The following is a 14879-nucleotide window of genomic DNA, read 5'->3' on the forward strand; positions in this document are numbered from 1 at the left end:
TCCATACTTGACCACTGGAAAAACCATGATTTTGACTATACAGACCTTTATAGGCAAAGTGATGTCTCCTTAATTCAGGAACTGGCCCCTGTACTTATGTGATACTAAAAACATTAATTCTGGAGGCTTCTTCTCTCTGGCCACTATTCTGAGTATGTTCAGTTTGTACTGCAGTCCCCAGAGTGGGCTCCATTTACTAGGCTTTCTCCCCACAGGGTAGACCAGAGGCACATGGTTCATTTGTTCTTTGTCAATCCTCCATTGCTTCACCTAAGAGTTGTTTTATGGTTACCTTCAGTTCTTCAGAGTTTAAAAATCTGTATTGATCCAGCTTGCCTGCTTTCTTGTGGAGTTAATTTTTTGAATCTGAATGAACTTTCCATGTAATGCAATTCCTTCATATATTATTATTGTAGTCTCTCCAACCTGTCAGAAAGTTTTCACGTCCTAATCTTATCTTAAAGAATACTTAGTGCTCCCTCTAGGCTTTATGTCATTTATATCTATATCTATATGTATATATATATGATATTTTTTGTAGACTCCTTTTCTATATCTATAGCTAAGAACTTGAAAGGAGGCCAAGGGTAGAGACCTACTTCTGTGTTAGTTGCTCAGTTGTCTCTGATTCTCTGTGACCCCATGGACTGTAGCTCCCCAGGCTCACCTGTCCATGGAATTCTCCAGGCAAGGATACTGGAGTGGGTTGCCATTCCTTTCTCCAGGAGATCTTCCCAACCCAGGGATCAAACTCAGGTCTCCTGCATTGCAGGCAGATCCTTTACCAACTGAACCACCAGGGAAGCGGAGATAACAAATTGAAATCAACAAATTGATTGATCTTAATCAAGAACACATTATGAGGAAAGTTTCAATTTTTTATATGTACAATACCCTGACTAAAATATGATTTTATAAATAAAATAAAATAACTTTAGCATGACTTAATTCCTGGAAATGCAGGCTCCTAATAATTGCTACTTTATTATCTAAATACATGTCAGCAAACTTTTTAGTGAATTATTCTTTGCTGGGAATCAACATCAAACTTCCTGATCTCTAATTTTAAGAGTCTCTGCTTTCTGGTTACTGGAGAGAATATATATACCCACCATCTTCTAACCTTCTCTTTGGGATTATCTAGTGATTACTGAATAAAGACCCCAGTTACCCAGCAAAGTCTTTCTAAAACAAGATTATAATTCAAGGTCTGAATACTGGGGTTGATTTAAAGCAATTGAGTGATTTCTTTTCAACCTTGGTGTTCCTGTTACTTTCACCCCAAAGCAATACATGTTCATTTTGACAAGTCAGATTGTAGACACACTTTATGGTTTCCATGACCCCAAGGTAATGAATGTTAATAGCTTGATGTATGTCCTATACATCTTTCACATCAATACAAATATACACACACACTTGTTGGACTTTTTTTGTTTGGGTTTTTTTTTTTTTAAACAAAGATGAAATCATAACACACACATCATTCTGTAATTTTCCTTTGTTATTCACAATATATCTTGAATATTCCTCCTGGGCCATACATAGACTTAATTTATTCCCTGGATATATATATTTCAGAGCATGATCATACCATAATTTAACCAGGCACTTTCTTGTGATGAATATTAAGGCTGTTTCCAGTTTTCTTCAATTACAAATGGTGCTGCAATAAGTATTTTTATAAATTTACTTCTATATGATATATTTCTTTAGTGAGAATAGCTGGGTCAACAGATACAGCAAAAGTTTAGTAGTGCTGTATTACTTTCCAAAAATGTCATATCAATTCACATACATTCTGACAATGGTTGAAAGAAATAGTTTCTTTGCAACTACTTATTCAAGTAATTGCTTCACCTAAGATCAGTAACCCAAATCACCAAATTTCTCCTCTGGAGTTACCATGTGGTATTCAACACTTTCCAAGTTGGCTGACCAGTTGGACATACATGAAATTGGAGTAATGCTTTTTCCTTCAGAAGAATAGGGGCCTGAAATTTTATTACCTTTTAAAAATGACATTCATTTAGACATAGCAGTCCTCAGAGCAGTGAAATTTCCTATAGGTGAGCTGTGATGAACTTTTAAAAATAAAGGCTATGTTTTTATGATTATAAAATTCAACTAATTTTTAAAAATATTTATTTTGCTGTGCTAGGTCTTAGGTACATGGGATCTTTGATCTTCAATGCAGCATGTGGCATCTACTTCTATGACCAAGCCCTGTGCATTGGGAACATGGAGTCTTAGTCACTGGACCACCAGGGAAGTCCCAAAATTCAACTAATATTAAAAGTTATGAAAGAGAAAGTGAAAAGCTAAAACTTCCTGAGGATTTAGCATTCTAATCCCTTTATATATATAAATTATCATATAATCCTCCAACAATTGTATGTACTTCATTTTACATATAAGAAAACTGAGGGACAGGAAAATTTAACAATTTGCCCATGGTTAGACAACTAGGTTCAGGGTTCACACCAAGCTGTCTGACTCTGTCATCTGGGCTCTAACCACCACATTATACAGTTGTACATATAAACTTGCCCAGTTGGTTTCTAGTACTTAGATGTCTTAACCAATGTCTCTAAAGAAAGATCTCCTCAGTCCGGCCCCATCCTATCTAACTAAAATTACCTGCCATTTCCCCCAGTGTGCTTAAGCCAGTATCCCCTAAAAGATACTGTGGACAATGCCTTCTCCAAGCCTTTGCAGCTGCTGCTACCTCCATTCAGGTTCTGCCAGTCGTTCTGGGTCCACTTCCAGCTCTCTCCTCTGGGAAGCCCGGCCACTCACAGGTCATTGCAGTTGGTATCTGTGCAGCCTTGCAGTGATGGTGAATAGCTTATTCCAAGTTGATCAGGCTATATTTTCTCTTTCTCTGTGTCTTCCATATCATAAGCATGCAATAAAAGCTCTTTTAATTAAAGATAGTGCTCTAAGGATATAGACAAAGGCAAACAGAGAAGATAAGGCACAGAGAGACTTGACTCTAAAGGTTGGTGTCTTTTCATAAGTTTTAGGAATGGCCTTCATTTATTCAACTTGTCTTAAAATTTCACCTGCCATTGTTACACTTTAACCTTTAAAAACCTCTGCAGAGGGAGCTCTGGTTGTGCATATAAAGGAAACTACATTGAAACATAACTCTTCCCAGATTGCTGCATTCTCATCCAGTCCTTCATCTCCTTGTTGAGTGCTCCTAAGTGACATTCTGAAAGTGACATACTGCTTTCCCTAGCCTTAAACACACCTCTGACCTCACTTTCGAGCACGCCCAGGCCCAGTGGTGACCATCTCAGTCCTGCCTCTTCTCCAGAAGAGATGGCTTCCTCCTTCTAGAGGAGAGTTTAGAGGTGATGGGAACATTGCTGTTCCTGAGTCCTTCCATGCCCGTTTGAAGGCCTTGAAATCCTCCCTGATCCTCAGTATTTGCCCTCTTATTTATGAAACCATACTGTTTAATTTTTGTGGCCATTCAGTATCTTGACAGTAACCCAAACTCAATTCATGCAAAATCAAATCAACATCTCCCCCAAAGTTATTCTTCCTCTCCTTACTGTAAGAGCCACCACCATCATCCAATCTCCAGGCTTGAGGCCTGAGTCATCTTTGACGCAGAATGCGCTTGCTATAAAAAACAAAACCTGTTTCTTAAAAAATTGTTTGTTACCTGTCCCCTCCTGTCTGTTCCCTCGGATATGTTGTAAGACCCTGGATCTGACACCAAACTCAAACTAGTCTCTTTTCCCCCAGCTTCTTTCTCCCTTAGTCCATTGTATTTACCTAGGCCAGATAACCCTTCTACAAACTCTTTTTAAACTTACCGTTCTCCTGCTCCATAATTTTCACTGATGTCCTTAGAATAAAGGCTTCATTAACTTCTTAATGTAGACTTCCAGAACTTTGTGGCTAAATTCTTTTTTCCTTGATTTCTTTCTTACTGTTTAGCAAAAGAAATCCTTAGCCCCCGATGAGTTGATTCACTATAATTATTATTATTATGTTCTTTAAATAACCTTTCATATTAGTCATCAAGCCACAGGAGAGTCAGAGAAGGAAACCAAGACCCAAAAAGATTAAGGGAATTTCCCAAAGCTGTTAGCCACTAGAGGAAAGCATACCTATTCTCCCATTTATATTGTACTTCCAAACTTGGGCACTTCTACTGGGTTTTGATAAATCTAAATGGCTCTTCATTACATGTGAATGGGAGCTTTAATAACATTTTGAAGATAAACAAGGGACAGTGTTTATCTGGAAGTAAACCCTTGCTGCTGCCTTGAAGCTGTGGATCTCTAATATCTATCCAGGCCTAAACCAGTACAGATTCTTAGTTTAGGCAGAGCTGGAAGGTGGAGAGGTGGGAAGAAATCTAGGCAAATACCCTATGAAGAGCAGCCTCATATACGGGTACCCCTCTTAAAGGCACTGGGGTCAGACTGACTTAACTAGAAACATCTCATCTCTCTTGCAATCACCAGGCCTCTCAACTTTAAAACTCCCACAGTGTTCACTCAGCCCTCCTGGTTTGGGCTTGAAACTGAATCTACAGAACCTCAGGATTACTTCGACTCTCAACCCAACCTTCAATTCAGAAGTTACCCTCTGCTGTATTTCGTATCTGGAGAGTACAGTGAAATGGGTAAAGCTGGAGACAAATAATCACAAAACCAGAATATTCACTCATTCAGCAAATGCTTACTATAAGCCAGCAATGTACCATGTACCAGGCACCATTCTGAGGGCAATCTTCTTCTTAACAAGACCTACAACATAACTGAATGTTTACTATGTCCCAGGCATGTTTAAGTATATATACTTAAATTCTTACAACAAACATATGAGATAGGTTCTTTTTTTTTTTTCTATTTAACATATGAACAAGGTGGGGGCTGAGCAGTAAAGTTACTAGACAGAGAATGACATGAGGTTAAATGGCAGAGCTGAAATTCGAACCCAGGCAACCCAGCCCCAGAGCTTCATATTCTTGACCTGACATTAAATTAACAGCTAGTCTTAACCCAGTGTCTACTTATGTCATCTCATCTCCTTAAAAAAATATTAACAAACATTTACTTATAATGACAAAATGTCTGGCCACGTGCTAGATGCTGAGAATGCAAACACAAATAAGATGGAAAGGACTATTCTCTTCAGAAACTCACTCATTAGTTCACAAGTGAGCCATCATGTGCCAGTGTTGGTGGTCTATAATTTACTTTAAAATACTTCAGCTAGGGCTTCCCTGGCGGCTCATTGGTAAAGAATCCGCCTACCAGTGCAGGAGACACAAGTTTAATCCTGATCTGGAAGGATCCAACATACTGCAGAGCAACTAAGCCCATGCACCACAACTATTGGGCCTATGCTCTGGAGCCCATGAGCTACAACTACTGAAGCCCACGTGCCCTAGAGCCCATGTTCCTCATCAAGAGATGCCACTGCAATGAGAAACCCGGGCACCACAGCTAGAGAGTAGTCCCCACTCGCCACAACTAGAGAAAAGCCCGTGAAGCAATGAAGACCCACAACAGCCAAAAATAAAAATAAGTAAAAATAATTTAAAAAAATAGTTTAAAAAAATACTTCAGGTAAACAGTGTGATACATGAGTTACCTTTAGTCACCATTCTAGGAATGTTTGATCAGTTATCTAAATCAGGAATAAATACTTTAGGGAAAGTCATCTGACATTTCACCTAAGCTCACAGTCCAGAGGCAGCTACTATAATCCCTTCAATCCTCTTCCTGTCCCCATGGCCCCATCTCAACCCTCAGAACCCCTGGGAAGCATTTAGAACTACAGATTCTAAGCCCAGGGGCCCTCAAAATTCAACTGTAACTGGTTTGCTATAGGCCCAGTTTTATATTGTTTTATATATTTATATAATACATATATACTTAGTTTTGAACATTTTTGTTATAGGACATTTCAAACTCATAAAAAATTAGAAATATAGAATAATGAATTTCCATATACCTGCTATCCAGCTTCAACAATTAACAACTCTTGGGGCTGTCTTGTTTTGTCTGTGGCATTGGTGTTTTTTAAAAACTTCCCAGTTTATTTTAATATGCAGTCAGATTTGGGAATCATTGATCTAAACAAACAAATAAGTGGGATCACTACAAACAAAGAAGAATGCATTAGACACAGTGGAAGCGGGATGATGAACTCTGACCACTGAAGGAAAAGGGATAGGGTTTCCATAACTCCTCACTGGATCTTAGTGTTTCCAGGGCTAAACCATCCCTTGGCAACCCTGATGTCTGAGACTCTGCCAGGGGTGCTTCTTTAGCTTGGCCTGAGGATCCCAGGCTGGAAGCTGGAATCACATGCTCACACACCCACAGAATGAAGGCCTTCTCAAATATATATCCATATTTAGTTGCATTAAAGTGGAGTTTACTAGGTTAGATAAAATAACAGTATAAACAGGGTGGTTTTTTTTTTTTTTTTTAATGTTTATGTTTGTGACTAAGGAAACAGACGTTAAAGTCAATTAAGAAGGGGGAAAAGGAAAGAAACAGGAGGGGAGCCGAGAATAGTGAGGAATCAAGTTACCTAATACAGTGGGGCAGTGCACAGGCCCTAGCGCGCAGCTGTTGCGGCAGGCAGTTACCCAGCAACCTGTTACCAGGCAACGGTTGCTGTAAGACCACTAAGCCAGAAGATTAGAGCGATGTTTAGTGGTCCTGCTTAGCCATTGGTCGGCACACGCAGTAGACTGCACCCCCAACCTGCAACTGTCAATGAGCGACCCCTTTAGCGGTGCCGCTTGGCCGTTGGTCGGAGTCACAGTAGGTCCCTCCCTAACGCGAGCAGCCGTTAGTAGCACTGCTCTGCCGGTAGTCAGAGGGGTGGTGGTTGTCCAAAGGAGAGTGAGGTAAGAGCTGGGTCCTGGCCTCCCTGGGGCCCTCCAGCTTACCCGGTCTTAGGCCATCCGGTGAACTGAGGGGTCCGCGGAGCAGGCTTGGAGCTGTGTCCCGCAGGGCTCTAGAGCCCTCCACAGGCCGCACACACAAGCCTGCTACCAGGCTTTGAGGTAGCAGTGAACCTCGCCCCCATTCCTTCCTCTGTGATCTAATAGCAGCGGCCATCTGCATGGGCTGCAGTCTGCAGGATCTGGCCCCCTAACTGCTATTTGGATGGCCTGAGGAGGCTGAGGGCTATTTGGGTCCTGGACGCCTGGCTCCCTCAGTGATGATGGCTGGGCAGGGCCTGGGGTGGCCCTGAGGGAGCCACCAGTTGAGATCTGCTTCTTCAGCACTGGCCGGAGGACCCAGACTGGGTGCTGGACTAGTGCTCCTGGGCAGGGGAACCAGTGCAGGGACTCTCCCTCCTCTTAGCCAGGGCCTGGACCTTGAAAGGTGAACTTTATGTCGGGACCTTGCCCTTCCTTGTCAGAACAGACTAATGTTTGTTTGGTGGAGTTTTACAACAACATCGTTACCTGACTGTGGCTGACCTCCAGAATAAAGGATCTGACACAAAGAAAGTGAAAAGTGAAAGTGAAGTTGCTCAGTCGTGTCCAACTCTTTGCGACCCCATGGACTGTAGCCCACCAGGCTCCTCCATCCGTGGAATTTTCCAGGTACTGGAATGGGTTGCCATTTCCTTCTCCAGGGGGTCTTCCTGACCCAGGGTACAAAGACACAAAGAAGTCTGCAACTAACCATATCCCTCCCTCTCCTTTCCTAGAAAAAGGGCTTTGCTGAAAGCCTTGGGGGAGTTTGGGGTTTTTAAGATATAAGCCACCCATCTCCTCACAGGGCCCTGCAATAAACCTTTATTTGCTCCAAATTCTGACATTTTGCTATATTTGGCCTCACTGTGCAGCAGGCACACAGATCTTGTGCTCGGTAACAACTACAAGAAACAAGGAAGAGAAGAAACCAAACTGGAGAAGGGAGGAGTCGCCAATGTTTTCCTCTCAAGACACTTCAGGGAGGAGGATGCATGAAGGCCAAGCTGTCCAGGGCAGGAGATGGGGGCACCAGGCCTGAGCCCCAAGACCCCAAACAGAAAGGACCTCCTTCCTCAGCCATGCACGAGTCAAAGAGAAAGTGTTCTGGCTTGAATAGTGGACAGAAGCAAAAGAAAACTGGAAAGCAGAACTAGAAGCGCTAAAATCCCAAGAGTTTTGTCTGACCCAAGCTGAAATGAGCTTAACAAAGCTCCAATCGGTGCCACTTAAACACCAGTGCACCGCGAGACCATGGCCATAGGTCAGAGTCCGCATGGCCCTTTGGTGCCTCCAGAGGAAGTCTAGGGGGAGAGGAGGGCTGAGCAAGGCAGCCCCACAGAATCTCCAAGTCCTTTGGGGACTGATACTGACAGAGCTGGAGGGAAATGGTGCGAGAGTGGGCAGGGAGGGGATGTTTGTACCAGCCTTGTGGGATGCATAGGGTTCAGGGCTGACAGAGGGCAATTCCAGGCCATTGAGCATCTGTCTGTTGACAGCGGCAATCATGTGCTGTGCAGAGGAGGGCTCGTGGGAAGGCTCACGTCAGAGAAGTGAACCAAAAGTGAAATAAAATCCCATGATCTCCAGGGAAATTTCTGAGTAGAAGACATGTGTAAGTGTATAAATTCAATGACAATTAGAAATGAAACTACTGAGGGCATTGCTCACACTTCTTCAGTCATCAGGATTTGTGAGGGCACCTACAGGAAACCAGAGTGTCCAGAATATTCAGGGAAGAAGGCCCAGAATCTCTAAGGTGGACTCGACTCCCCTCCCAGGAAGTTCTCCCCAGGGTCTCACAGGTGTCTCTTCCCATGGCCATCACATTCTCTGGCCCCTGGTACTGTAATAGGGGCGGAGCAGGTGTGCGGCTAATAGCTCGAGACTATTATTATCAGGAGACCCTTAGTGCCACAGTTAGAGGTCCCACTCCAACAGTCAGCCTTGCAGTGGTTCTCTCCATGCAAAGAGTGTGGTGGGAGGTAGATCTCAGCCTTTTCTCTGGGGCCCTCCAGGCCTTAGGTGGGTGGGTTTAGCTGGGGGACCCAGGAATAGGCTGAGCAGACTTAGCTCTGTTACCTAATGGTGACAACAGTCTCCATGGGTCACAGTCCATGGAGGGCTCAGTACCTGGAGTATATGGCTACTGCTATTAAGGTAACAGCTTCAACCAATTTCAGTCTCTCCAAGTTTCAAAAATTGGTATAGCTGAGATCAGCTGTCTACCCCTAGGAGTTGGCCAGAGGCCAGGGTTAAGTTGCAAGGACACTGCACCTCATTACTTCAGTTCCACCTCTATGGTTACCCTTCTCAAAGAAGGGCAATTGTTAGAGCTAGGAATTAACCTGATTGGTATTTGCTACAATATATATTCCTAGTGATCCTATGCAAGTAATTCTCTCCAGTTTAAATGAAAAGCCTGAGGGCTGGCTGGGTCCTGGGTGCCGTGCTTCCTCAGTGATGATGGCTGGGCAGGGTCTGGGGACCTGGCCCTGAGGGTGCTGCCAGCTGAGATCTGCCTCATCAGCCAGGGCTGGGCACAGGCAAGAGGACCTAGACTGGTGCTGGGACCAATGCTCCCAGCAGGGTAACTAGCCCCGCAGAGACCTGCTATTTTTAGCCAGGGCCTGGACCTCAGAGGGTGAAAGCTAAACCTTGGGATTTTGTTCTTTCTAGTCAAAACAGAAAGTAAAGTTTGTTTGGTGGAGATTTGCAGAAACATCATTACCTGACTGTGACCTGACCTCAAGAACAAATGATCAGACACCAAGAAGTCTGCAACAACTACCCACATCCCTCCCTCACCTTTCCTAGAAAAGGGCTTTGCTGAAAGCTTTCTGGGAGTTTAGGGGTTTTAAGGCATGAGCCACCCATTGTCTCCTTGTATGGCCCTTCAGTAAACCTTTGTCTACTCCAAACTCCAACTTTTTTTTTAATTGTTTGGTCTCCCTGTGTATGAAGCACGCAGACATGCATTTAATAACAGTACCTCACAACCCAGTGACCATTTCAGCAGCCTTGACTATTCTCCTGGCTTTGTTTACTCAAGTCCCTCAGAACATGAATATTTGAGAAACAGCTACACTCTGCCAGACCCCATGGTGTGCACTGAACACAATCTCCCTCCATGCTGCTCTGAAAATACCATTTCAAGGTTCACGTCCCACTGCCTTGTGATCTGTGGAGTTCGGATTCCACAGCCAGTCACTGAGAGCTATTGCTTCTCTTCTGCAAGCATGCCTTCCTTGTACCTCCAGCCCACAGACTTTGACTCACATGTATCTTTTACCTGAATTGCTTCTGTTTTGCCTACCTTTCTCTATCTTTCAAGCCACAGCTTAAAATCAACTTTGCTGTGACCCTTCCTCATCCCAGAAATGGGAAGTGACACCTGCTGAACTGTTATAGCTCTTGTAGTTGTTTCAACCACTGATGTTAAGGCTTTCCACAAAGGACTGGCATAGTGTTTATTTGTATATGTATCAGGGCTCTAGCTTCACCTTAAACTAGTTATGAGTCACAGGAAGCCTATTTATACAAGCGACTGGGAAATCTTCTGGGAAGATTAATCCTCAAAGGAGTCAGGCCCAGGGAGCTTGACTTAGTAAGGCTATGGTAGAGATGGGGGAGGGTGCCTAAAGCCTATGTATCTTCTTTTCTAGATCTGGAGCTCCTTCAGGGCAGAGACTATGAGTGATTCATCCAGCAAAGCAGGTGGTATCAAGAATAGTGTTTGATAGCAGTGGATATTTAGTAAGTATTAATGGGATAAAAGAATACTTACTATCCTCTCCTTAGAGCAAATCTGAGTATATGTCAGGCTTTATTCCTGAGTATATGAAGTTGTAATCCAGAGATTTTTTTTAACACATGTGTGGATCTCTAGCATAGGAGTATTGTAAGAGGTTCACAAATCCATATCATGTCAATAATTTTATGGAGACTGAATAAATACAATACTTTGTACATACGTGTATGCAACACTGTTTCAAACCGATAAAGGTACTATTTTGGTTAATTTTTTCAATCTATAAATTTATCTATAACCCTTATTGGAATCCAAATGTCTTTTGCCATTACATATGACATTAGATAATAAAAACACAACTTCTATGACATTAAAGTCTGATCCTTTCAAAAACAAATACACATTAAAAGAGGTCCCCAGGACTTCCCTGGTAGCACAGTGGCTATGAACCTGCCTGGCAATGCAGGAGACATAGGTTCAATCCCCGGTTTGGGAAGATTCCACATGCCACAATTTCTGAAGCCTGTGCACCTAAAGCCTGTGCTCTGCAACAAGAGAAGTCAACGCAATGAGAAGCCTGCACATAGGAATGAAGAGTAGCCTCCATTTGCCACAGTTAGAGAAAGCCATGCAGAAGCACAGTCACAAATTTTTTTTTAAAGAGGTCTCCATCCCAAGGAACCTCTGTTATGTACAACGTGTAACAACATCCCTGCCTGGGCTGGCCACCAGCTTGCGGGGGGGGGGGGGGTTGGGGGGCGGGGGGCTACCCTCCAGGTAATGTTTTTTAGTCTCAATTTACAATGTACAATGAGCTTTTCTGTTGTTTGTGTATTGCTTCATCCACTCCCTACAACAACCCTCAAGGACTGGCAAGAGAGCGGTTGGATTTCTAAGACTGACAAGAAGCTTCTATTGTGAAATTTACATGGAAGAGACAGAAATCCAACAAGAAAGAAAATAAATGCACAGTATAATTTTAGAAAAAAAATGAGAAAAGAACAGAAGAGCTCTATAGAACACACTGAGGTGTTCTACAAAGCACATAACTGGAATCCTAAAAGGTGAGGAAAGAGGAAATGGGGCTCTGAAGATGACAAGAAGGCAACAGGACAGAAGGTTATGGTGAGGTGAGGCAGGTGTCTTAGCTGGGATGGTGACATTGAGCTGAGAACTGGATGACCAGAAGTAGTAGCCAGGAGAAACTATGATTGAAAGCATTGCAGAGAGAAAGAAAAATGGCAAAGATCCTCATGTAGAAAGGAGCTGGGTGTGAGTGAGGAGCACCCAAAAGTCTACTGTGGCTGAAACATGAATGAGAAAGAGAGCGGAACGAAGCATGGCTGGAGAGACAGGCAGGCAGGTGGGGCCTTAGGGGTCATAAGTGGCTAAAAGAGTAGCATTCATCAGGTATTTTTTTTACTTTCCCATGTTTCACAGTTACTTTAATCAGCAAAGCACAGAGTTGATTATTAAGTAGGTCCATGTGACTAGCTCTAGTCAATGGACTGAGGGCAGAGGGACTTGTGTCATTTTGGGGCCAAAGCATCAAAGAGCCAGTACAGAAACATCAAGCCATTTCTTTCTTCAGTGGACAGAGCCAGAAGATCTAAGTAGGTTGAATCACTGAGTTGCAGTATGAAGACAGTTGCCCTGATGAGTCATACAGATTCTCAGTAGACTTTAAGAGCAATAAATCTGTATGATATTAAGTCATATTAGGCTGATTCTGACTAATAACACATGGTAAGAAGTTTAGATTTTATTCTAAATGTAATAGGAAGTAATTTGAAATTTTTAGCAAGAGAGTGAATACATCATACATACGTTAAAATGATCACTTTTTGTAGAATTGATTATGGGGAGGACGACAGAAATCAGGAGCCAGTTATAAAACTATTAAAGTTCATCTAGCCATGAAATAATGTTAGCTTGAATTTCGTGGGAGCAGTGGACATGGTGAGTTGAATTGGGGATATATTTTGAAGAAAGAACTAACAAGACAGGAGAATTTCCTGAGTAGTTAGACTCAGTGCATTCACTGCCAGGGGCCAGGATTCGATCTCTGGTTGGGGAACTAAGATCCGGCAAGCTGTGTGGCACAGTCAAAACAAACTAACAAAACTGATGGAAAGACTCCAAGGTTTGGGGCCTGGGCAACTGAATAGGGAGAGAACAAAGAGTTATAAAACTTGTTTTGGTTTAAAGATCTCTTTCAAAAGGACAAGGGAAAAGAGAGAGAGAAAATGTTTCCCAACTCCTTTCACAGAGTCAGCATAACCTTGATATTAAAACCTGACAAGGTACATAGATGCAAAACTCCTAAACAAAGTATTTATAAAACAAGTTCTATATACATAGGAGGAAAATATATCATAATAAAATTGGATTTGTTCCAGGGATGCAAGTTTGTTTTAACATTCACTTATCTGGAGTTTGTTAACAGAGTAGAGAAAAATAAACTTGACTAATGCAGAAAAATCATTTGACAAAATTCCATACTCATTCACGATTTTAAAAATTAGGACTAGAACTTCTTTAATCTGACAGGATACTATAAAAACCTACCTATAGCATATGTCATACTTAATGGTGAAATACTGAAAGTATTTTCCTTACAGTCAGGTATGAGAGAAGAATGTCCTCATCATCCTTGCTGTTCATCCCTGCACTTGAGGTCCTACCCAGTGCGGCAAGGCACCAAAAGAAAGAGGAGGAAGAAGAGCAGGAAGAGGGTGGAGGAGGAAAGTACAGGCCAAGAAGGAAGAAATAAAACTATCATTATTTGCAAATGACACAACTGTATCTTGGAAAATCTGGAAGACTCCATGGATTAGTAATTAGAATTGATAAGTGGATTCATCAGGATCTCTGGATGGAGGTTGAAGATACAAAAATCCATTATTTTTCTGTATACCAGTGATAAAAGAAAGTAAAAATATTAAATGATATTTACAAAAGCACCAAATTCAACAATTACCTAGAAATAAATCTAACAAAATTTGTGCAAGAATATTTGTATGGAAAACTACAGAACACTATTAAGAAAAAAGTTTTTATTATTTTTTGTTGTTGTTGACAACCAGTGGTTTTAATTACATTTTAAAACAGCATTCTGAGCTCTGCCTATGGCTCAGTGGAGACTGAGAACCGTGAACAGTCAGGAGCTAATGACAATAAACCCAGACCCATATCTCCTCTGCAGCTGGTGCTGCCTCATGGCCACATACCCCCCAGCCCCACCATATTCTGGTGCAGAAGCAGCAAAGTTCTACTCAATGGGTCATGTTGGAAATTTTTTGGACTTGAGGCTGTGCAGTCTCTGTGACAACTACTGAGTTCTGCCTTCTAACTGGAAGCAGCCACAGACCATACCTAAGTGAATGGGTGTGGGCTATGTTTCAGTAAAACTTTATTTACAAAACCAGGTAGCCAGCCCAAGGAGCAAGATTTGCTGACTCTTGCTCTGGAGCAAAGCAAAACATATCATCTCTGAACCACAATAAAGCTTGTGTTGCAAAAGCAGTTATGTATCCTGGCCTCTGCCTGCTCTGTCCACAGAAAAAAGTTTTTAAATGAAACATACTATGCTCATAGATTAAAAAATCAGTATTATAAAGATATTAACTCTTTACCAACCTAAGCCACAGTGTGAATATAATTCTAATAAAATTCCAGCAGAGCTATATTTTTGTGGAAATTATTAATAGCAAGCTGGTTCTAAATTTTATATGGAAATGCAAAGGGAATAAGCAAGACTTGAATAAGAATGAAGATCACCAGATATCAAAACATAAAGCTGCAATAATTAACCAGATGGTATTGTCAACAGGTAGAAAAATAGACTAATGGAACAGAATAGAAGATCCAGATAGAGACCTACAAATACTTGATTTATGGATCAAATACTTGATTTATGGATACTTGATTTATGACAAAGAGGACACTGAACACTAGTACAGATAGGATAATCCATTCAGTGTAAGTGCTGCTGTCTATTGGATATCCACAAGGCAATAACAAATTTGATCCTTATTTTATACCCTACACAAAAATCAAATCCAGGTTGCTTGTAGATCTAACTGTGAAATGTAAAACAAAACATTTAGAAGGTAACAAAGAAGAATAAATCCAAGGCAGGAAAAGTTTTCTTAAACA

The 14879-nt window shown here is 41.9% G+C and overlaps 1 protein-coding gene across 2 annotated transcripts in view; it reads left to right on the forward strand.

The window, feature by feature from the left end:
* PLA1A (phospholipase A1 member A) overlaps positions 1 to 13763 on the forward strand; it is a 45288-nt gene extending 31525 nt beyond the window's left edge. The window contains exons 11-13 of one of the 2 annotated variants that reach the window (XR_006270562.1): positions 10636 to 10726; positions 11589 to 11785; positions 13343 to 13763. Coding sequence is in view for 1 of the 2 variants with exons in the window: in XM_043474989.1 (XP_043330924.1) it covers positions 10636 to 10666 (31 nt within the window). In the remaining variant the exon portion in view is untranslated. Of the gene's footprint in view, positions 1 to 10635; positions 12951 to 13342 lie in introns of those variants that run through there. The other variant, XM_043474989.1, reaches the window with a different exon arrangement.
* The last annotated feature ends 1116 nt before the right edge of the window (positions 13764 to 14879 follow it).

This window comes from Cervus canadensis, chromosome 7, assembly GCF_019320065.1.
Source record: "Cervus canadensis isolate Bull #8, Minnesota chromosome 7, ASM1932006v1, whole genome shotgun sequence".
In the NCBI taxonomy this organism is placed as follows: Eukaryota; Metazoa; Chordata; class Mammalia; order Artiodactyla; family Cervidae; genus Cervus; species Cervus canadensis.